Source organism: Lampris incognitus, chromosome 3 (assembly GCF_029633865.1).
Source record: "Lampris incognitus isolate fLamInc1 chromosome 3, fLamInc1.hap2, whole genome shotgun sequence".
Classification (NCBI taxonomy): Eukaryota; Metazoa; Chordata; class Actinopteri; order Lampriformes; family Lampridae; genus Lampris; species Lampris incognitus.
Genome location: NC_079213.1, coordinates 114,198,730 through 114,223,729, shown reverse-complemented (window position 1 = coordinate 114,223,729; position 25,000 = coordinate 114,198,730). Strand labels below are relative to the sequence as shown.

Genomic DNA, 25,000 nt, shown 5'->3' with positions numbered 1-25,000 from the left:
ATACCTCCACACCATAATTAATGTTCCCCCATACCTCCACACCATAATTAATGTTCCCCCATACCTCCACACCATAATTCAAATATGGCAGTACAAGTGAACAGTAGAGTGTACAGTGCTTTATGATCCAGAATGTGCCGTGCCTTTCCCAGAACTGCAACGCTCCCTGCCGTTCTTGTTCTCATGAGTCTTACGTGAGGTTTCCAGCAGAGTTTATGGTCAAGTATGACGCCCAGAAATGTATTTCCATAGCTCTTTCAGTGTTAATATTGTTGATCATGACTTCTACTTGTGTGTTTATTTTACAATTTCCAAATAACATAAACGTGGTTTTGTTCAGATTTAATGATCATTTGTTTCTGTCAAACCACATTTTTAACTTTTCCATTTCAGCTGTGATCAACTTCAGCAGCTCCTGTAAATTCTCCCTGGAGCAGCAGAATGGTTGAGTCATCTGCAAAGAAACGGAGTTTCAGTAGACTTGATACTGGGGGGGGGGGTCGATTCACGTTAGAATCATGATTCTTATCTTCTATGATTCTGAATAGATTCACAAATTCCAAAAATCGATTTTTGAAAACGTTTTTTCAGTCGTAAGTAGCCTCCTCGCTGCTGGCAATGTTGACCGTCCGGCTTCACCTGTTCCGGCTTCCGGAAGACCTGACGGTGGCTGGTCAGTCGCTGCTGACGTTAGCTGCTGGTAACCTTTCCAAAAGTGGAGCAGCAGCAACTGCAGTCAGTCCCGTCATCATGGAAGGCACGCGTTTGGGCGCATTTTTGATTTTACAATCTCCAGGGGGGGAGGGGGAGGGGGGGCTGACATGACTCAGACTTGTAAAACGACAGTTGAGTATTTGGGGAACACTACACGTGTCAGGTCTCACATCGTACGCCGTCACCCAGAGATGAAAGAAGTGGAACAGCGACCTCCTGCAACACTAACACACAACCAACCCACACTGCACCACACTGCCAATTCTGAACGGGCAAAAAAATAGCTACATCCATCGCCTGTTTAATTTCCAAAGACCTGCGCCCCTACAGCGTAGTCCACAATGAAGGCTTTAGATTTATGGTACAACATTCCATCGCGTCGGGGTTTTTGCTGCGAATGATCAGGTTTGCCTTTGTGTGTTCACATTATTGCAATCAATTGATAAGACGTTTTCAAATGTAAAAACTACATCATCTTCTACACATTTTAGTCTGCTTTCATGCCATGATTTGCCACACCACCTTTCTTAGCACACAGCGGACTGGACTAGATCCTGGAACTACCACCCACCCCTATGTACCAAATCCAGAATCGATTTTGAATCAAAAATCGATTTTGAATCGACTCGTGACCCCAAGAATCGAATTCCAATCAAATCGTGAGATTCCAGAAGATTCCCACCACTACTTGGTACCTTACCTATGTCATTGATATATATATATATATATATATATATATATATATATATATATACACACACACACAGAACAAACAATGATGAAGGGGGTACTCGGGAGTAAACCAAAAGAAAAACTGAAACCCATTTATTCAGGTGTTGCTTTCTTTTTTCGAGTTGTCCATCCGTCCAGCCGTCCATCCCATTCTCGTTATCACAATGTCTCAGGAACACTTGGAGGGAATTTCTTCAAATTTGGAACAAACATACACTTGGACCCAAGTGTTTAGAACTAATTAGAATTTGGTGGTCAAAGGTCAGTGTCACTATGACCTCGCAAAACCTGCTTTTGGCCATAACTCGAGAATTCATACGCTAATTATGACAGTTTCACACAAATGTCTAACAGGATAAAATGATGAAGTGATGACATTTTATATCCCAGAGGTCAGCTTCACTGTGACATCATAATGTTTTGCATAAACACTTTCTGGCCATGATTCAATGCCATAACTCAGGAACAGAAGGGAGATTGTGACCCTATTTCCCATTTGGTCGGGTACTGAATGGTGACACTAATCTAGGGGGGGCACTTTGAACCTGTGGCGATTGTACAGCTCTACTGTGCTGCTGGGTTGAAGATGTGTGTGGAATATCCAGGTTTTAGCTTTAGCTTCTTTACAGCAACATCCATATCTGAAGCATTGTCTACTGTCATGGTTACAACTTTGTGTTCTGTCAGAATCAGCTTCAGCTTTACTGGCCAGGCATGTGAACACATACGAGGAATTTGACTCAGTTTGTTGTTTCTCTCAGTGAACTTACACACTAATAGACATACAGCTGAACAAGAGTAACAATGCTGAGAGGCAAGCGGAAATACAGTGAATAACAAGCTAGACAACAACGAAAGGAGTAGTTTGACAAATACACTTGACTAGGGAGGTTTGCTTGTACTGTACCTGAGAAAATGAGCTTGTGATGAATGGGTGGCAAGTCAGGGCTGAAATACTGCAGAGGTGATGAGCTGATTGAAGGGTGGTGTAGGATGAGCGAAGTCACTTTGTTCATAGAACAGCAACCCAAATCACATCATGGTTGCTGTAGTAGGACGCAGTTTGCCAAATATGGATTTTTTTTTTTAATGTAACGACCACGGATGACTAGACTCGCTAGCCCTTGGCTAACAGGTCAGACCCTTTAGTTGACTGGTTAATGTAGTTGCCCGTGGTGCAGGAGACCCGGGTTCGCATCCCGGCTGCCCCCCTGAATTTGCTACAGTTGCTATACACATGGTCTGTTTTGAGTTAGGAGTTTCACATGCTGTTGAAAGCCACATCTTTCAGTTATTTCCTGGCTGAGTGCAGAATGGTGCTGAGTGAGGAGGTCAAGGTTGAAGTCTCCAGCAGTGATTGGTGCCTTGCCAGCTGCACTGAGGAACTGTGTGAAGTTAGATGTGGTGTGGAACAGAGTCATTGAGGAGCTGGGTGGTCTCTACACAGTTACAATACGAGTCCACCCTCTTCACTTCCTCTCCCTTGATAGGACAGGGGGCTTCCTGTTCCTCTCGTAGTCCATCACAAGCTCATTGGTTTTGCTGACATTGAGCTTCAGCTGAGTATCGTCGCACCATGTGACGAAGGTCTCTACCAGTCCTCTGCACTCCTCTGTAAGAGTCTCTCAGTGAAGACAGCATGTTTCTCTCTAGGAATTATTCACTGGAATCATACATGTCAATATAGTGATAACTTCCATTACCCCAGAAATACACTTAAAACCTTTTGCTAAATTCCTTAAAAAATCTTCATTACAAATATCACGAGTCTGGACAGACGTGAATGTAAACTGCAGCTTGACTGGTTGGCGGAGGCATACAATCACGAGGCGGTGTTTTCAAATAACTCAAACTGGGATCCAAAAGTGACTCTGGCAAATCTTTGGCCAAGTACAATTGAGGTGAAAAGGGGGGGGGGATCCCCCCCCCCAAAAAAAGTCATGTGAATTTGTGGGGGAAGGATATGATGATTGCCGTGATTTATTTCATGACATACTGACACCTACTTTGTTTCCAGAATAATTTCCACAGTCTGACCAAATGTCGTCGTTTATGTCAAAACAAAACCAGACTGGGCTTTTTTACTGGCTTTAAACTTGAAATTGCAGATCTGATTTTGAGGTTTCCTGTTGGTTGTGGATGAGTCTCCTGACAGCACGACTGTGGATGGACAGATGCTGAACCATCTGATGACCCGCTCAGCCTTGACCGTGGTTATTAATCACAGTAATGATTCACTGAAACCACGTCCCTCTTCCTCCATCCATCTGTCAGCCGGGCCTCTGAATTGGCCCCTCTTTTTCTCGCTGTCTCTTTTTACCATCCCTTCATTTTTCTCTCTCTCAGTTATCATTTCATCATCTTGCTGCTCATCTGTTCACCGTCCTCTTTGTCCTTTCCGCACCAGTTGCCTCCATTGGTCCTTGCATCATCATCACCTGTCTGGTATGTGATTGGTCGGGGCAGTCGGACAGAAGGGCACCATCCAATCAGAGGTGGTCATGTTAAACATGGAGGTGGAGCAGAGAGAAGCTGTGGCTGGTGGCCTTAAATCAGTCTATAATGAATTTCAGTCATTAACAGAGGACAGATTTGCTGTCCTTCAGCAGATGAATCCAACTTTGCCCTACGTTGTCTTTACCAGCTGTATGACAGTAAATCTGACAGGAATCCAAGCTGCTTCAAACTGGAACACTGGTCTTCATCCGCTCTGTAGTAAACGATGATTATGAATATGCACGTTTACATGTTCAGTTGTTCAGCTGTCTTGTGCAGCTGTGGGATCTCCCATCTGTCTTACACACAGAACCATGGTGTGTAATATCATGTTACTCTATATCGTAGGGCGCAGTACTATACTTTACCGTCACGTGGTTTAATAACATTTACCTGCTTTTAGCCTTTATCCGAGTCACCTTCCAATATTGCAAGTTCATCCATGTGTGGGAATGAAGCAACCAAACATTCATCTGCACATGGAAGAGAGAGCCACAACCGAACCTGAAGAACAGGGCTGCAGATGCCCATCCAGCCCAGAAGCTGAGATGGTGTAGGTGTAATTACACTAGTTGTGTAGATGTTCAGCTGTAGTAAGGTTAGTTGTGTGGATGTTCAAGTGTAATTAGATTAGTTGTACTGATAGGGCAGCACGGTGGGCCAGTGGTTAGCACTGTTGCCTCACAGCAAGAAGGTCCTGGGTTCGAACCCCAGGCCATGCCAGGTCCTTTCTGTGTGGAGTTTGCATGTTCTCCTCGTGTCTGTGGTGGGTTTCCTCCGGATGCTCCGGTTTCCTCCCACCATCAAAAAGACATGCATGTTAGGGTTGATACTCCTGTCTGTGCCCCTGAGCAAGGCAATGGAAAGAAGAACTGGAGTTGGTCCCCGGGTGCTGCAGCTGCCCACTGCTCCTACACAAGAGGATGGGTACATGCAGAGAGTAAATGTCATTTGTATGTATGTACAAAATGACTAATAAAGAGTATTCTTCTTCTATATACAGGTGTAGTAAGGTTAGTTGTGTGGATGTACAGGTAGGTGTAGTAAGGTAAGTTGTGTGGATGTACAGGTAGGTGTAGAAAGGTTAGTTGTGTGGATGTACAGGTGTAGTAAGGTTAGTTGTGTGGATGTACAGGTGTAGTAAGGTTAGTTGTGTGGATGTACAGGTAGGTGTAGAAAGGTTAGTTGTGTGGATGTACAGGTGTAGTAAGGTTAGTTGTGTGGATGTACAGGTAGGTGTAGAAAGGTTAGTTGTGTGGATGTACAGGTAGGTGTAGTAAGGTAAGTTGTGTGGATGTACAGGTAGGTGTAGAAAGGTTAGTTGTGTGGATGTACAGGTGTAGTAAGGTTAGTTGTGTGGATGTACAGGTAGGTGTAGAAAGGTTAGTTGTGTGGATGTACAGGTGTAGAAAGGTTAGTTGTGTGGATGTACAGGTGTAGCTAGGTGGCACCTGGAATGTGCGCACACTGATTGATAGTGCAACCAGTGACAGACCAGAGAGGAGAACCACAATCATCACTAAAGAACAGTTTAACTACAGAACAGTTTAACTGCAGAACATTTTAAAGAACAGTTTAACTAATGAACAGTTTAACTACAGAACAGTTTAACTACAGAACAGTTTAAACAGTTTAACTAAAGAACAGTTTAACTAAAGAACAGTTTAAATAAAGAACAATTTAACTAGTGAACAGTCTAACTAATGAACAGTTTAACTACAGAACAGTTTAACTAAAGAACAGTTTAACTACAGAACAGTTTAAACAGTTTAACTAAAGAACAGTTTAACTGAAGAACAGTTTAACTAATGAACAGTTTAATTACAGAACAGTTTAAAGAACAGTTCAACTACAGAACAGTTTAAACAGTCTAACTAATGAACAGTTTAGCTGAAGAACAGTTTAACTAATGAGCAGTTTAACTACAGAACAGTTTAAATAAAGAACAATTTAACTAGTGAACAGTCTAACTAATGAACAGTTTAACTAAAGAACAGTTTAACAGGGTATCTACTAAAACTGGGCAGCAGAATTAACACATGCACAGTGTAGTTAATGTGTTTGTGACAGGCATGAGTTCAAGTCCATGATACTGGGAAGGCATCCGACGCTTTACCTGTGCCCCGTCCACAGGGTTAGTGGGTGTGTCAGGAAGGGCATCCGATGTAACATTTTGCCAAATCAGTATGCGGCTTGACAAGACCATACTGGATCGGTCAAGCCCCGGCTTAACAATGACCACCATCAGTGCTGTACCCTCACAGGGTCTTGATGGAAACTGTAAAATCCGCTGTGGCAACCCCTGGGAAACAGGGAACAAGTTGGAAGAAGAAGAGGAAGTCTTGTTAATGTAGATGTGACTTTGTGCGTGTGTGTGTGTGTGTGTGTGTGTGTGTGTGTGTGTGTGTGTGTGTGTGTGTGTGTGTGTGTGTGTGTGTGTGTGTGTGTGTGTGTGTGTGTGTGTGTGTGTGTGTGTGTGTGTGTGTGCGTGCGCCTTTTCAGTTACTCCAAGTTGTTGTTCAGGAGCTCTTCTGTACTAGAAAACCCTGCTTGGTTGCGCTGAAACCAGGTGGTCATTCGGGAAGCACATTTGATTCTGCACGCTTCACTTGAAGGACTTCTGACAGCGTGGCAGATCACGTGACTCTTGTCGTATTCTGGTTTTAAGCTAAAAATAGAACATTAGAACATTGGATCCGGTATTCCAAAATTAAATTCCTTGCTTCTCAAATAAATGAAGAATTGGGATTTTGGGCTAGTTTTTTACAGTTTGTAATTTTGGCTTCATAATTGGAAATATGGAAAATTGCAATATTTTTCCTTCCCTTCTCTCCTCTTCTCCTCTTCCCTCCTCCTCCTGTCCGTCCTCAGAGCGGGTGTTGCAGAGGTATGGCGAGCTGAGCGGGGAGTTGCTGTGTGTGGAGCTGGAGAAGGAGCGTCAGGGTCTGGGCCTCAGCCTGGCGGGAAACAGGGACCGCACCCGCCTCAGCATCTTTGTGGTGGGGCTTCACCCCGGGGGGCCGGCAGCCCGCGACGGACGCATCCGGGTGGGAGATGAACTGCTTGAGGTAGGACAGATGGATGGATGGATTCATCCACCCCCACCCCCCGTAAATTATGCCGTTATGTTTGGGATGTTGTTTTGATATCACTACGGTTAGATCATTACAATTTATAGTTTCATTTAGCAGACACTTTATCCAAAGTGATGTACATGTGAGAGTTAATACAACGCCAAACAAGGCTCTAGTCAGGAGGTGACAACACGAGTAAGTGCTATAAAGGGCTAGGCTAGCCCTGTTCCCCATGTTCGGGCCTCAGTCAAAAGTCCATCTCCCGCCTCCAGCTCGTCCACAACTCAGCTGCCAGACTGTTAACATCTTCCAGGAGACATGACCACGTCACTCTCATGATTGCAACGCTTCACTCGCTAGCTGTTAGCTGTAGGATGGGTTTTAAACTTTTATAATGGCTTTTAAAGGCCTACACGGCCTCGCTCCTACATACTGTATCTCTGATTTACTCACTCCCGTGGGTCTGGTTGCTGCCTGCGCTCCTTAGGCAGGTCCTTTTAACTGGTCCCTCAGCCGGCCTCCTTACTAAAGGCCACGGGCCTTTTCTGCAAGACCCCACAGCTGTGGACCTCCCTGCCTGAGGAAATTAGACTAGCAACCTCACTGCCTTCTTTTAAATCACTTCTTAAAACTTACTGCTACAGGAAGGCTTTTTTATAGTCAACCCATTGTTGCCTAATTTTTATTTATTTAACCCCATTCTCCTGAAAGGATACCAGGGCCTGCTGGCCTCATCACTACGAAGTACCTCAGCGGTGCCCTATTATTATCAGGCTCCATTAGATAAAGAAGCTTCTCCCGCTAGCGTAGCAGCTGTTGGCTGTCGGTAGGTTTTAACCCTCAGTGACAGCTGAGTTAGCAGTGGTTAGCACTGTTTCCCCACAGCAAGAAGATCCTGGGTTCAAACCCCGGGGTTGTCCAACCTTGGGGGGGGGGTCACATCCCAGGTCATCCTCAGTGTGGAGTTTGCATGTTCTCCCCATGTCTGTGGTGGTTTTCTTCGGGTGCTCCAGTTTTCCCACCATCAAAAAAGGACATGCGTGTTAAGGTTAATACTCCAGTCTGTGCCCTGACCGAGGCATATGCAAGACGAACTGGAGTTGGTCCCCGGGTGCTGCACGGCGGGTACCTGCTGCTCCTAGCTACACAGCTAGGATGGCTTCCATGCAGAGAGGAATATCCCACAGGAATCAAAAGTATCTCAAAATCAAATCAAATCACCCTGGACCTCCGTCTCCAGTGGTGGCACCTTCGTGCAGTGGCTGGCGTGTGTCCAGCTGACTCTCCCCTCCACCTTTGCTACTGTAGATGTGGTCAAGAGCACCTGGTGGAGCCCCGCCCACGGGGGCTTCCTTCAATGTTTCCTCTTTAGGTCCTTTGTCAGCACCCAGTCTGCTGGCTTCAGTTCAGATGACCCTCTGTTGGCTGTGGAAGTGCCGCTCTCGCCTGCATGTGAATAGAACTCAGCATTTTGTTTAGCTGCATGCAGTAGTGAAGCATCACATCCTCCATGAGGTCTGAGCTGAAAACCCACTTTTGCGGGGGAAGGGCTATTCCAGTGTTCATGGGTCTGCCTGGGAGGGTTTCAAAAGGCGACAGACCTGTTGCAGCCCCCCCTCTCGCTCTCATAGCCATCAGCACTAACGGTCGTGCTTTTATCCACGTGAGTCCTGTCTCATCTCAACATTTGAGCAATTTATTTTTAATCGTCCCATTTTCTCTCTCCACTGCTGCGCCACTCTGTGGGTGATAGGCACAGTGTTGCCTCAGATTAATACCCCAAGATGTCGAACGTTGTTTAATAGCACTATTTACAAAATGTGTTGCGTTATCACAGTCGTGATCTTCCGTGGTATTCCCCATCTGGGAATAATCTCTCTTACGAGCACCTTTGCTGCTATGGAGGCATCTGGTCTCTGTAATAGTTTCCTTCCACAGGCAGTCAGGTTGCTGAACAGCTGACGCACCCATATGCTGTGTTATAGTGTACAATTCACTGTGCACATAGTCTGTTTTTTTTGGGGGGGGGGGGTGTCCTTGTGTTCTTTGTCCTTGTGTTAAGGCAGAGAGAGCCAGAGCACAAGAATTTCATTGTATTCTAACTACATATAACAATAAGGTTGGATTTAAACTTGAACTTGGGGCTTTACAGCGACACAACATCCTGTCCTTAGACCCTCCCATCGGATAAGGAACAACTTCCTAAAAAACCTTTAACAGGGAGAAAAAGTAGGAAGAAACCTCAGGGAGAGCAACAGAGGAGGATCTCTCTCCCAAGACAGAACTTCCTGATATTTAAACACACGGCTGCATTGTAACATCAACGGAAACATCAGCCCTCATTGTGTTAAGACTGAATTACATAAATACCTGTGAGTCTACCTGTGTGGGTCCATCGAGCAAGGACACTGACTGGTAATTCCCTTTTGTAGTATTTTCTCTCGTTTCCTGCCTCACCCACCATGTGCTACAAAGACATCCTTGTCATTCAAGGTTATTGAAAAAAATCACATCTGCTGCAGACAACACAACCCTGAGAACCTCTATTACCTCAGGAAAGCCTCCTCTACTCACTCCTCCTTTACTTTTGGATTATGGAATTGCCAATCGACTGTAAATAAAACAGAATTTATCCAAGTACTTGCTAATCTATCAGACAATCAGGTACTAGCCCTGACCGAAACCTGGATACATACAGAAAACACTGCCACACCGGTCCTAATCTCTGTTGACTCTACTTTCTCACACATTCTCCATCTTTAAGAAGGAGCTAAACACCCAGCTCTTTCACGAACACCACTGATGGGATAAAAAAAAATCGCTTCTATGCACCGACTTTATGCACTGCCTTTTGAAGCTTATGTCCTATCGAACTTGAACCTAGTTTTTTGGCACTTGCGTTGTTGCCTCCTGACTAGATCCTTGCTTGTGTTGTGTTAACTCTCAGATGTACATCGTGTTGGATAAAAGCATCTGCTAAATGAAACTAACATTGTAACAAAAGAAGAGAAAGGAGAAGACATCATTCAGGGCGAGAGAAAATACATGTGAGAGAAGACAACAGTTTGCAATAGTCAGTAATCTATATAATCTCGTGAGCAGAACAGTGGTTGGTAAATTCATTGCAACAGAAACTGACCCACCATGCAGTACAGGTTGTGAAGCACTCAACTTAAAGACAACTAATTGTAGGCTAAGGCAAAAAGATGAGTTTTAAGTTTGGATTTAAAGACTCAACAGACTCTTATTGTCTGATGGCAGCAGGCAGGTTATTCCACAAGAACGGGGCCCGATAGGAAAAGGCCCTGCCACCAGCTGACTTCTTTTTAACTTTGGGTACACACAGGAGCCCTGTATTTTGAGAGTGAAGAGCTCAAGATGAAATGTACGATTTGTCGATTGTTATTGTTACTTGATCAAATTGGTGTCTGTCTCTAGCAGGGCCAATGACCAGCATCTCAATTTTATCCAAATTTAAAAGCAGAAAGTTTAGTGACATCCCATTTGTCACTGCAGCCAAGCAGGCCTCTAAGTTAGTCATTTGGGTATGATTATTAGCCCTTATAGGCACATACAGCATAGCAATGGAAATTTATTCCATAACAGCATATAATTTGGCCAAGAGGTGAAATATAGAGAGAAAAGTAGAGGGCCAAGAACCGAGCCCTGAGGTATGCCATATTTAACATCAGAGGACACATACCCACATCCGGCTCCCCACCCACAGACACGGCCAATTGTGTCTGTAGGGACACCAGAGATTTGCAGAATTCTACATGGACAGTCTCAGTTGGGTGTTTGATCCAGTTTGTAAAATCTTGGTTTTTGAGTGAACGCCAGATCTCGCAACCATAATAAAAAATGGGTTCTATAACAGAGTCCAATATTTTAAGCCAGATTTGAATTGGGAAATCATGTTCTCTTTCTCTCTCCTTCTGTCTTTCTCTCTCTCTGTCTCTCTCGCTCTCACACTAGCACAATTAATCCAACACATCTACAAAGCCAAAAAAAAAAATTATTCGTATTCAAGGACATTTGTCTCCAAAAATGAAAGGCTTGCTTTTCTCATGTATAAAAGTATTAAGTCCCTCAGAGTCAATATTTCACACACTGGCCCATACAAAATGCACTAAACAGCCCAAACTGTGTTTAATCAGTTTACATGGCAAGACAAAAATACAGGGTTTAACACATTCATGTTCTGTCTGTCTGTCAGATAAACAGCCAGGTTCTGTATGGGCGGAGTCACCAGAATGCATCGGCCATCATTAAGAGCGCCCCCTTCAAGGTGAAGATCATCCTGCTCAGGTAAGTCCAGAGGCATGCTGGGAAATTTAGTTCCACTGCTTAGTGACCATGTGACCATCTGACATTACCGCCTTGGAGCTGAGGAGGAAGTTAGAGAAGAGGTGTGGCGGTGAACTGGGAGGTGAAGTGGAGGTGAGGTGGTGAACTGGGAGGTGCGGTGGTAAACTGGGAGATGCGGTGGTGAACTGGGAGGTGCGGTGGTGAACTGGGAGGTTGGGTTAGGATGGTCCATGGTACAGGAAAATGGCTCATGTCAAAGGGGATTTCTTTTAATGGCTTTCGTGTATAACGTTTATTGAGAGAATCTGTCAATAAACGTTGTGTCCTGATGAACTGATTCACCTTCTTTGACCTGTTTAAATGTTTTTAAAAACAAGTTCTTTTCTCTGAAATAAGCGCGTGACCTGTTTTGACCCCGCCCCTCAAAGAATCAGAATTGAGAATTGTTAAGAACCAGAATCGATAAGCAGACTCGCAATCAGAATCAGAATTTTTAAAATCTAGTCGATGCCTAACCCTAATGATGACGACAACATGTTGGCTGTTGACTGCAGGTTTGAGCACCGCTGTTGATGTTGACATCTATGGTTGTGACGGAGGTCAAGTCAGTTTTGGCAGCAAGAACACTTTAGTTTTCTGGGGTCTCACTGCTGTCGAAACCAGAAAAAAGACTGCCATGATAGTTCATAACTTCAAAACTCTGTCAGTGTTTCTCATACTGACTCGCTGCACTCTAAAGCAGTGCAGAGCTCCGTTTGTATACATGTTGTAGTGACTACACACACGTCACACGTTAGCATCCATCATACTGAGCACTGTTTTGTGTGCCACCAGTGATGTCCCTGATGGACACACAACTGTGATTGTTTCCCTTTAAAGCTACAACCCTGAAGATTGATGTTCCTGTTTTACTCACTGACATGATGAAGCAAAAGAAGGGTGTGGGGGCGTCCAGGTGGTGTGGCGGTCTATTACGTTCCCTACCAACACAGGGATCACCGGTTCAAATCCCGTGTCTGCGGGTGGGAAGCCGGATGTGGGTATGTGTCCTGGTCAATGCACTAGCGCCTCCTCTGGTCGGTCGGGGTGCCTGTCCGGGGGGAAGGGGGAACTGGGGAGAATAGCGTGATCCTCCCACGCACTCCGTCCCCCTGGTGAAACTCCTCACTGTCAGGTGAAAAGAAGCAGCTGGTGACTCCACATGTATGGGAGGAGGCATGTGGTAGTCTGCAGCCCTCCCCAGATCAGCAGGGGGGGTGGAGCAGCGACTGGGACGGCTCGGAAGAGTGGGGTAATTGGCCAGGTACAATTGGGGGGAGAAAGGGAAAAAAATTCCCCCCAAAAAAGAGACGCTTTCAGTGAAGTTCTTTTAATTTCTTGTCCCATCGACAGCTGATCCCACGTCCAGTAGCTGTTCTCTCCTCTGAAGACTCTTCCTCCCTTTCACTGCCCTGATTCAGTCCAATAAGTCAATTACCAACAGATGGAAAGATCATTATGAGGAGCTACTGAACAGGGACACAACTACTGAGATGGAGGCCCTTGACCAACTCCGTCAACAACCCATCAATGAGAATATGGGAGCACCAGGATGCCATAAGGAAGATGAAGAACAACAAGACCGCTAACATAACAAAGACCCAGATCCTCTACCAGCCACCACTCAACACAAATAACCCTGCTCCACCCGCAAGTATCTATGTTGACAAAACCAGACTGGAAAATGTGGACCACTTTACATACCTCGGAAGCCTCCTATCCTCCAAAGCTAACATTGATGAGGAAATGCACCACCGCCTCAGTTATGCCAGTGGGGTTTTCTCAAGACTGAGGGAAAGGGTCTTTGAAAACCGCGACCTCCAGGCCAGAACAAAAATTCTGGTCTACAGAGCGGTAGTGTTGTCCACCCTACTGTATGGATCAGAATTCTGGACCACATACAGCAGGCACCTGAAGGCACTAGAGGCACATCATCAGAGGTGCCGCCAAAAAATTCTCAAGATCACCTGGGAAGATAGACGCACCAACAGCAGCGTCCTGGAGGAGGCTAACATTCCCACTATCACTGCCACCATCGCCAAACACCAGCTCAGATGGACTGGCCATGTCATCCGTATGCCTGACTCTCGCCTTCCAAAACAAGTCCTATACTCCCAGCTTCTCACAAGACAACGTGCCCTGGGAGGTCAAAAGAAAAGGTATAAGGATAACATCCCAGCAAACATCAGAAAATGCCACATAGGCCCTAAGACCTGGGAGGACACAGCAACCAACAGCGCCACCTGGAGGAAACTTGTCCGGGAAGGAGATGCACTATATAATAATGATCTCCACCGTGCTGCAGAAGACAAGCGCAGACTCAGAAAGGAGGGACCTTCCACCAAAAAGGCCCAAACCAATCCCACGACTACCACCACCCACCCCTGCCCACACTGCACCAACATATGCAGCTCCGCTCCAGGATCGGCCTCTTCGCCCACCTGAAGACCCACAAGGACCAAGAAGGAGGACAGTCATACTCGACCCGAGTGACCGCCGATGATGGGGTGTGTGTGTGTGTGTGTGTGTGTATGTGTGTGTGTGTGGGTCGGGGCAAGTCGTTGTGTACTCACGGGCTGTGTAACAGCATCTGGTTTAAGTCATGTCCGCCAGCCACGGCTGAATGATTTATTCCCGTACAAAGGTCGCCACAGTAATGAGTGATGGGAAGCAGACAGGGCAGGACCTTCTACCTGCATCGCCATGGAAACAGATAACTGTATACCTCAATCCACCCCTCCCCCACATGTACACACACACACACACACACACACACACACACACACACACACACACACACACACACACACACACACACACACAAAGCCTAAGCAAATCAGAGCCTACAGGTTTCTTGAAAGAGTGGTGTAATTGGGCGGATACCAGTGGAGAGAAAAAGGGGAAAATTCCGGGAAAAAAAAAGGTGAAGAAACAGATGATCATGTGATTCAGTTTTATTCACATTTCATTTCTTATTTGATAAATTAGAGCATAAACTCTTCGCCAACAAAAGCAAAAACCACCTCATGCAAGCGTAAAATCTTTTTGACGATGATGAGGAAGTTTTGTTGAACTTTGCCGTCTACATCCAGCTTGTCTGATGGGATGCTTCGTAAGTGAGACTGAGAAGTTTTGATGGAAACATGACGGATGATGAACAGGGCAACAGTACACACTGTTGCCTGCTTTCATCTTGGTTGCTAAAGAGGGGTGTTGTTGCTAAGGTGTTGTTACCTCCGGCTTGGTCCGGTGTCCCTACAGACACAATTGGCCGTGTCTGCGGGTGGGAAGTTGGATGTGGGTATGTGTCCTGGTCGCTGGTATAGCGCCTCCTCTGGTCGGTTGGGGCGCCTGTCCGGGGGGGGGGGACTGGGGGGAATAGTGTGATCCTCCCACGTGCTACGTCCCCCTCCCCTGGTGAAACTCCTCACTGTCAGGTGAAAGAAGCGGCTGGTGACTCCACATATATAGGAGGAAGCATGTGATAGTCTGCAGCCCTCCCCAGATCAGCAGAGGGGGTGGAGCAGAGACCGGGACGGCTCGGAAGAGTGGGGTAATTGTCCGGATAAAACTGGGGAGAAAAGGGGGGAAAAACAAAACCAGTTGTGTTAGGGCTCAGCCAAGTCTCTGTAAAGCAGAACACACACTAGTCCTTCATGTCTCTTTGAGAGCTTTTTTGGTAATGAAGTTTGTCGAGGGACCGGACGTTCGACAGCAGACTGCTAGGACTCACATGCCGGGTAGGACGCCGTCGTGGCCTCAGCAGGGCGCCAACTTCTTTGCCTTGCCTCCGGCAGTGTTGTTTGCGGCCATTCCTCCATGGTGGTACCTGTTTGTTGTGGGTAATCTCTCTTGGCAAGTCCCGCGGCTTCCAGCTGCTGGGAACGTCAAAGCTGATGTCCAGTAACGTTTGGCGGTCATAGGTAATTGTTGTACGCACAAGCAAACACTCTGTCACGCAAGTTTGGTGTGTGTTCAGTTAGTGTGAAGATGTCTCTGTTCAGAGCATACTGTACACAACTTTATACTGCCCCCTGTGGTCACACTACATATTGTATAACACTTTATACTGCACACCTGTGGTCAAACTATATATTGTATAACACTTTATACTGCACACCTGTGGTCAAACTACATATTGTATAACACTTTATACTGCCCCCTGTGGTCAAACTACATATGGTACAACACTTTATACTGCACACCTGTGGTCAAACTACATATTGTACACCACTTTATACTGCACACCTGTGGTCACACTACATATTGTATAACACTTTATACTGCACACTTGTGGTCAAACTATATATTGTACACCACTTTATACTGCACACCTGTGGTCACACTACATGTTGTACACCACTTTATACTGCACACCTGTGGTCAAACTATATATTGTATAACACTTTATACTGCACACCTGTGGTCAAACTACATATTGTACACCACTTTATACTGCCCCCTGTGGTCAAACTACATATGGTACAACACTTTATACTGCACACCTGTGGTCACACTACATGTTGTACACCACTTTATCCTGCACACCTGTGGTCACACTACATGTTGTACACCACTTTATACTGCACACCTGTGGTCACACTACATGTTGTACACCACTTTATACTGCACACTTGTGGTCACACTACATATTGTACACCACTTTATACTGCACACCTGTGGTCACACTACATGTTGTACACCACTTTATACTGCACACCTGTGGTCACACTACATATTGTGCACACTTTATACTGCACACCTGTGGTCAAACTACGTATTGTACACCACTTTATACTGCACACCTGTGGTCAAACTACATATTGTACACCACTTTATACTGCACACCTGTGGTCAAACTACATATTGTACACCACTTTATACTGCCCCCTGTAGTCAAACTACATACTGTGCAACACTTTATACTACACACCTGTGGTCAAACTACATATTGTGCACACTTTATACTGCCCCCCTGTGGTCAAACTACATATTGTACACCACTTTATACTGCCCCCTGTGGTCAAACTACATATTGTACACCACTTTATACTGCCCCCTGTGGTCAAACTACATATTGTGCAACACTTTATACTGCACACCTGTGGTCAAACTACATATTGTGCAACACTTTATACTGCACACCTGTGGTCAAACTACATATTGTGCAACACTTTATACTGCACACCTGTGGTCAAACTATAAAAAAGCAAGCTTACAGAGGCTCCCAGTAGCTTCTAATGATGCAGTGAGAATACTACTAAAAAGACCTACGTGGTGTAGTACAAGTGAGATGTCTGTGGCTGCAGGAGTCAACACCTTTCAGGCTCTTTAAGAAAGCTCATGTATAAATGTATTTGCCGGCTCAGTGACTCTGATAATGTAATCATCAAGAGTTTAACTAATATAAGACTCAGTACCACGCGCTACCAGTGGTCCCAGCAGTGGGACCACTGGTATAGCTGCCTTCTTATAACACACTGACTTGTTCCTGTTGTGTTATTCTATTGTGTTTACACTGTGTATTGTCTGGGTTTGTCTTGTACCTATCTTCTTTGTCTGTTATGGACCCTGAGTCTGCGGTAAAGTTTTGAATTAAATTGAATTGAATTGAATAATATGTCAGGTGAGAAAGCATGTTCTGACTCAGTCAATGACTTTCTAATTAATTAACTGACTGGCTGACTGCTTCGCTCTCTCCCTGTAGAAATGAAGATGCTATTAATCAAATGGCTGTACCCCCTTTCCCAAATCCTCCCCCCGCCCTCAGCCAAACTGGCCCTGAGGTGAGCCATCATGCAACACACACACACACACACACACACACTTGCACGCACACGCACTCACACACACACACACATGCACGCACAGGCACACACACATACACACACGTACACGCACTCACACATACACACACACTTGCACGCACACACACACATACACACACATGCACGCACACGCACTCACACATACACACAAACACATGCACATACACACACATACACACACAAACACACACACACAAAACACACACATACACACACGTACACACACACAAACACACATGCACGCACACACACATACACACACACAAACACACACACACAAAACACACACACATACACACACATACATACACACACACACATGCACGCACACACACATACACACACATACACACACACAAATAGGGTAAATGATTTTCAAACAGTATATCTGCCAGTGTCAAATCGTGTGTGTGTGTGTGTGTGTGTGTGTGTGTGTGTGTGCTTGTTACTATCCATCAGGTTCAGCTGCATGCTGTGTCTCCAGTGCCAGTCGGGGTGTCAGCTCCGAGAGACGGCCCCGCGCCTCCGGACAGTCTGGCCCTCAGAAGCCCCTCCCCGGAGACCCTGCCCACCTCCAAGGCCAGACCGCCAGAGGTTGGTTCGCTTGATTTCTTTCATGGAGAAGAGTGGCTGCTGGGCGGTGTCTTTGCTTAGCCAGGCAGACAGACAGACAGCAGACAGACAGACAGACAGGGAGGCTGAGGGGGGAGTGTCTAGCGGCTGCAGAGACGGTGGAAAATAACACCGGACGGTCTGTGAGCACTGAAACACCTTTCTGACGCGTGAGAATAAACAGCAGGAGAAACACAGACACCAAGAATTACTTCCTGTCTTACCCGTCAGACTCACTGAGGGGCGCTGCTGTCTACAAACCACAGCACCCGCCTCATACAGGGCACCGCCGCAGAGCAACACACAGAAACATCCATTTTCCAGGTTTTTAAAGTGTTCATTTTGTACTGTAGCCTTATACCGTAGAAATGGCCCCCCTTGAATGTAGGTGTGGACCCATCGCCTAGAATAATGGTCATATACACATATATATATATATTAGGGCTGTCAAATGGTTACTTTTATTAATCGTGGTTAATCTGGGAATTTAAGTCGTTAATCTCGAGTAATTGTGTTTAAGTTGCTTGTTGAACAGTCCATTGATTTGTGTTTCCAGGCAGTTTTTGAGTCCATGTTAAGGAAGCAGGTCTTACCAGAGAGTCTTGATAAGGAATCAAATGAAGACGAAGAATAAATGTCCTGTATGATCTTTATATCCGTCCACCATCCATCATCCAAACCACCCCTCCTGCTGTCAGGGTGGCGGGAATGCTGCAGCGTATCCCAGCAGTCACTGGGCGGCAGGCGAGGCCACACCCTGGACGGGCCGCCACCCTGGACGAGCCGCCGCCCTGGACGGGCTGCCACCCTGGACGGGCCACACCCTGGACGGGCCACCACCTTGGACGGTCCGCCACCCTGGACGGGCCGCCACCCTGGACGAGCCGCCGCCCTGGACGGGCTGCCACCCTGGACGGGCCACACCCTGGACGAGCCGCCGCCCTGGACGGGCCGCCACCCTGGACGGGCCACACCCTGGACGGTCCGCCACCTTGGACGAGCCGCCGCCCTGGACGGGCCACACCCTGGATGGGCTGCTAGGCCATCACATGGGTTTCCTGTGGGAGTTAGGTTGTGTGTTTGTGGCTTTAGAGAAAGCACATGGCAGGGTGCCGAGAGAGGAGGCAGGGAGTGGTATGAGGAGGCGGGGAGTTGTATGAGGAGGTGTGGAGTTGTATGAGGAGGTGGGGAGTTGTATGAGGAGGCGGGGAGTTGTATGAGGAGGTGTGGTGTTGTATGAGGAGGCGGGGAGATGTATGAGGAGGTGTGGTGTTGTATGAGGAGGCGGGGAGTTGTATGAGAAGGTGTGGTGTTGTATGAGGAGGCGGGGAGTTGTATGAGGAGGTATGCTGTTGTATGAGGAGGCGGGGAGATGTATGAGGAGGTGTGGTGTTGTATGAGGAGGCGGGGAGTTGTATGAGGAGGCGGGGAGTTGCAGAGAAGTGTGGAGAGCAGAAGTGGTTTTGCTGACGTAGCAAGTTCTGCACTTGTGAAGGTTGCTCGGGTCACAGTAAACTAAACCAGAAGAGTCCACTCAGTCAGTAGAGGGCAGAGCTCCGCCAGGCGTATCTGCCCCTCTGCGGTGCCCCCACTTGGGCAACAGAAACAGCTGAGGAGGTAGCGCTCACCTGTCGTATAAAACAGCTTTTCAAAGGTTTTGGATCACCACAATCCTACAGTCACAACTGTGCACGGTTATTATTGGACTGACAGGCCCAGGAGTATGCAGGATTAGCTGCACACACACACACACACACACACACACACACACACACACACCAGTACATGCAGTAGCCCCTCCGGGCTACCACCTTGCTGAGATAGTAAACACATTTTCAGATTGTTGTGTAGAAGTGAATAAGTGTGTAATAATCAAGGCTGACGGTACTTTTACTCTACAAATGGTGGGCGTGGTCTGTGCTGGAGCCCGACCAACAGAGCTCACAGTAACCCGTCGTAGTCCGTCCGGTCAGCCGAACAAACACGTGGCGTCCATTCATTTACCCAGGAGCCCTTTCTTCTCTGACCCCCGCAGGAACACAGCAGTGAGGCAGCAGAGCGAGCTGGCCAACACAGCAGCGGGAGCCCCAAGAGCACGGGGGAGACCGACCGCAGCGCCTCGAAGGTAGACACCACGCCGGGCAGGGTTGGCTTCATTCAACATCCGGTCCAATCAGAATCGGGTTTTCCGTCTCATGTTGTCTTTTAGCAGAATGTTTGTTCATGTGAAGTTTGTTCATGTCGTTAGCCAAACTGTCAGAACGGCTGTTGTGGTGAAAACGGGACTAAAGCCTCTGGAGAAACTCTCCTGCTGCTTGTCAACGTCATTAAACCGTTAGACCAGTCAGCTTCTGGTAATAAGTGATGTCATCAAATACTCTGATTTGATTGGACCGTCAATGAATCGTCATCATCAGTCTTTCAGTTGGTCTATTTTTTAGTAGTTGCCTAGCAACATCATGCTAGTTAGCTAGCTAGCTAGCAATAAAGTCTTGTGAACTCGACCTGCTGAGAATTGTCTGTGTTCAGAGAGGGGGCGCTAGAACTGTTATAACAAATCAAATGGTCCTTCTGAAGATAAAGAAATGACTCCTAACATTAATATCACACAGTAAAACCTGTCTGACTGAATTAAATCCTCTGGACTGGATCCTTCACAATCACTGACCACATGCAGCATTAAAACGCCTCCTTGCTGATCAGATGGCAGTTTGTCTGATATCTTAGAAAAGCTCCGCAGGAGGTTTGAGACTGTGTCGGCAGTCTGGCTCGGTGTGCAGGACAGGAAGTCCCCGGATTACCGATGAGTTCCGTTTTCGAGTCTGTTCGTAAGTCGAATTTTTATGTAAATGGGAACAGTTACGTACAGTTCACATCTAGCGTCAATTAGTCAAATGGGGTATCTGGGTAGTGTAGTGGTCTTCTCCGTTGCCTACCAACACGAGGATCGGCGGTTCGAATCCTCGCATGGTCGGGCGTCCCTACAGACACAATTGGCTGTGTCTGCAGGTGGGAAGTCAGATATGGGTATGTGTCGTGGTCGCTGCACTAGCGCCTCCTCTGTTCGGTCGGGGCACCTGTTCAGTGGGGAGGGGGAACTGGGGGGAATAGCGTGATCCTCCCACGTGCTACGTCCCCCTGGTGAAGCTCCTCACTGTCAGGTGAAAAGAAGCGGCTGGTGACTCCACATGTATGGGAGGAGACATGTGGTAGTCTGCAGCCCTCCTGGATCAGCTGAGGGGGTGGAGCAGAGACCGGGACAGCCAGCACAGAAATAGGGTAATTGGCAAGGTACAATTGGGGAGAAAATAAAATGAATTAAAATGAGTCAAATGTTTGTCTTAGTATATAGTACATATTTTGCCTACAACATCATATACATAGTAATGCAGTAGTGATAAATGTAACTACAGTACAAAGTAATGCAGTAGTAATAACTACCTACAGTACATAGTAATGCAGTAGTGATAAATGTAACTACAGTACATAGTAAGGCAGTAGTGATAAATGTAACTACAGTACAAAGTAATGCAGTAGTAAAAACTGTAACTACAGTACATAGTAATGCAGTAGTGATAAATGTAACTACAGTACATAGTAATGCAGTAGTAATAACTGTAACTACAGTACATAGTAATGCGGTAGTGATAAATGTAACTACAGTACATAGTAATGCAGTAGTAATAACTACCTACAGTACATAGTAATGCAGTAGTGATAAATGTAACTACAGTACATAGTAATGCAGTAGTAATAAATGTAACTACAGTACATAGTAATGCAGTAGTAATAACTAACTACAGTACATAGTAATGCAGTACTAATAAATGTAACTACAGTACACAGTAATGCAGTTGTAATAAATGTAACTACAGTACATTGTAATGCAGTAGTAATAACTGTAACTACAGTACATAGTAAGGCAGTAGTGATAAATGTAACTACAGTACATATTAATGCAGTAGTAATAACAAACTACAGTACATAGTAATGCAGTAGTGATAAATGTAACTACAGTACATAGTAATGCAGTAGTAATAACAAACTACAGTACATAGTAATGCAGTTGTAATAACTAACTACAGTACATAGTAATGCAGTAGTAATAACTGTAACTACAGTACATAGTAATGCAGTAGTAATAACTAACTACAATACATAGTAATGCAGTAGTGATAAATGTAACTACAGTACATAGTAATGCAGTAGCAATAACTGTAACTACAGTACATTGTATTGCAGTAGTAATAACTAACTACAGTACATAGTAATGCAGTAGTAATAACTAACTACAGTACATAGTAATGCAGTAGTAATAACTAACTACAGTACATAGTAATTCAGTAGTGATAAATGTAACTACAGTACATAGTAAGGCAGTAGTAATAAATGTAACTACAGTACATAGTAAGGCAGTAGTAATAAATGTAACTACAGTACATTGTAAGGCAGTAGTAACAAATGTAACTACAGTACATAGTAATGCAGTAGTAATAAATGTAACTACAGTACATAGTAATGCAGTACTAATAAATGTAACTACAGTACAGTATGTATAATTTAGAGAGAATGTGTGTATAGGTATAAAAAGAAATTAAACATTTCTTACTCCCCACCTGCCACTGTTCCTGGAGTGGGTCGCGACCTGCAGAAGCCGGTTGTTTGATGCCAGAAATGAGAGCCCGCGGTGAAACACCTCTCTGAACGCTTTATTATTCCCACTTTCCGACCGACCAGAGGGGGCGCTAGTGCGGCGACCAGGACACATACCCACATCCAGCATCCCACTCGCAGACACAGCCAGTTGTGTCTGTAGGGACACCTGACCAAGCCGGAGATAACACGGGGATTCGAACCAGCGATCCCGGTGTTGTTAGGCAACAGAATAGACCGCTATGCCACCTGGACGCCTCCGAGTAATGTTGTTGATGTGTGCTTCACACGATAATGTGCTGTCCGTCCAAGATGACACCACATGCTTTGTGTGGTGGTGTAGCTGTTGAGGTTGGCGCGGTTGGAGGAGGGTTTTGATGGCATTGTGTGTGGTGGTGTAGCTATTGAGGTTGGCGCGGTTGGAGGAGGGTTTTGATGGCATTGTGTGTGGTGGTGTAGCTGTTGAGGTTGGCGCGGTTGGAGGAGGGTTTTGATGGCATTGTGTGTGGTGGTGTAGCTGTTGAGGTTGGCGCGGTTGGAGGAGGGTTTTGATGGCATTGTGTGTGGTGGTGTAGCTGTTGAGGTTGGCGCGGTTGGAGCAGTTGGAGGAGGGTTTTGATGGCATTGTGTGTAGTGGTGTAGCTGTTGAGGTTGGAGCGGTTGGAGGAGGGAAGGTGAAGGTGGAGGGTATGACGGTGTTGTGTGTGACACGGTTGAGGTGGGCGGGACTCGGCGTGGTTTAACAGTACAGTGGTTTAGCTGGAGGTGTACTTGTGTAGAGCAGCAGGACAACAGGTGAGCTGCTTTGTGTTTGCAGATGGCAGCGTCTCTGCTGCACTATTTATGGAGGTCAGTAGTGGTGTCGGTGGTGTTGTCAGTGGTGTTGTCGCTGGTGTTGTCGGTGGTGTTGTCAGTAGTGTTGTCAGTAGTGTTGTCGGTAGTGTTGTCGCTGGTGTTGTCAGTAGTGTTGTCAGTGGTGTTGTCAGTGGTGTTGTCAGTGGTGTTGTCAGTCGTGTTGTCGCTGGTGATGTCACTGGTGTTGTCAGTAGTGTTGTCACTGGTGTTGTCAGTAGTGTTGTCAGTAGTGTTGTCAGTGGTGTTGTCAGTGGTGTTGTCAGTAGTGTTGTCAGTGGTGTTGTCAGTAGTGTTGTCAGTAGTGTTGTCAGTAGTGTTGTCAGTAGTGTTGTCGGTGGTGTTGTCAGTAGTGTTGTCAGTAGTGTTGTCAGTAGTGTTGTCAGTAGTGTTGTCGGTGGTGTTGTCAGTAGTGTTGTCAGTAGTGTTGTCAGTAGTGTTGTCAGTGGTGTTGTCAGTCGTGTTGTCGCTGGTGATGTCACTGGTGTTGTCAGTAGTGTTGTCACTGGTGTTGTCAGTAGTGTTGTCAGTAGTGTTGTCAGTGGTGTTGTCAGTGGTGTTGTCAGTAGTGTTGTCAGTAGTGTTGTCAGTAGTGTTGTCAGTGGTGTTGTCAGTCGTGTTGTCAGTAGTGTTGTCGGTGGTGTTGTCAGTAGTGTTGTCAGTAGTGTTGTCAGTAGTGTTGTCAGTGGTGTTGTCAGTCGTGTTGTCGCTGGTGATGTCACTGGTGTTGTCAGTAGTGTTGTCACTGGTGTTGTCAGTAGTGTTGTCAGTAGTGTTGTCAGTGGTGTTGTCAGTGGTGTTGTCAGTAGTGTTGTCAGTGGTGTTGTCAGTAGTGTTGTCAGTAGTGTTGTCAGTAGTGTTGTCGGTGGTGTTGTCAGTGGTGTTGTCAGTAGTGTTGTCAGTAGTGTTGTCAGTAGTGTTGTCGGTGGTGTTGTCGGTAGTGTTGTCAGTAGTGTTGTCAGTAGTGTTGTCAGTGGTGTTGTCAGTCGTGTTGTCGCTGGTGATGTCACTGGTGTTGTCAGTAGTGTTGTCACTGGTGTTGTCAGTAGTGTTGTCAGTAGTGTTGTCAGTGGTGTTGTCAGTGGTGTTGTCAGTAGTGTTGTCAGTGGTGTTGTCAGTAGTGTTGTCAGTAGTGTTGTCAGTAGTGTTGTCGGTGGTGTTGTCGGTAGTGTTGTCAGTAGTGTTGTCAGTGGTGTTGTCAGTAGTGTTGTCAGTAGTGTTGTCAGTAGTGTTGTCAGTCGTGTTGTCGCTGGTGTTGTCAGTAGTGTTGTCAGTGGTGTTGTCAGTGTTGTCAGTAGTGTTGTCAGTAGTGTTGTCAGTGGTGTTGTCAGTGGTGTTGTCACTGGTGTTGTCAGTAGTGTTGTCACTGGTGTTGTCAGTAGTATTGTCAGTAGTGTTGTCAGTCGTGTTGTCGCTGGTGTTGTCAGTAGTGTCGTCAGTGGTGTCGTCAGTGGTGTCGGCAGTAGTGTCGTCAGTGGTGTTGTCAGTAGTGTTGTCAGTAGTGTTGTCAGTAGTGTTGTCGGTGGTGTTGTCGGTAGTGTTGTCAGTAGTGTCGTCAGTGGTGTCGTCAGTAGTGTCGTCGGTGGTGTCGTCGGTGGTGTCGTCAGTGGTGTCGTCAGTGGTGTCGTCAGTGGTGTCGTCAGTAGTGTCGTCGGTAGTGTTGTCGGTGGTGTTGTCAGTGGTGTTGTCAGT

The 25,000-nt window shown here is 46.2% G+C and overlaps 1 protein-coding gene across 1 annotated transcript in view; it reads left to right on the top strand.

Moving 5' to 3' along the window:
* Positions 1–25,000, top strand: part of patj (PATJ crumbs cell polarity complex component) — a 272,303-nt gene that overhangs the window by 209,137 nt on the left and 38,166 nt on the right. The window contains exons 29-33 of the mRNA XM_056276027.1: positions 6,814–7,010; positions 11,233–11,324; positions 17,071–17,149; positions 17,651–17,785; positions 19,839–19,928. Coding sequence (XP_056132002.1) covers positions 6,814–7,010; positions 11,233–11,324; positions 17,071–17,149; positions 17,651–17,785; positions 19,839–19,928 — 593 coding nt within the window. The remainder of the gene's footprint in view (positions 1–6,813; positions 7,011–11,232; positions 11,325–17,070; positions 17,150–17,650; positions 17,786–19,838; positions 19,929–25,000) is intronic.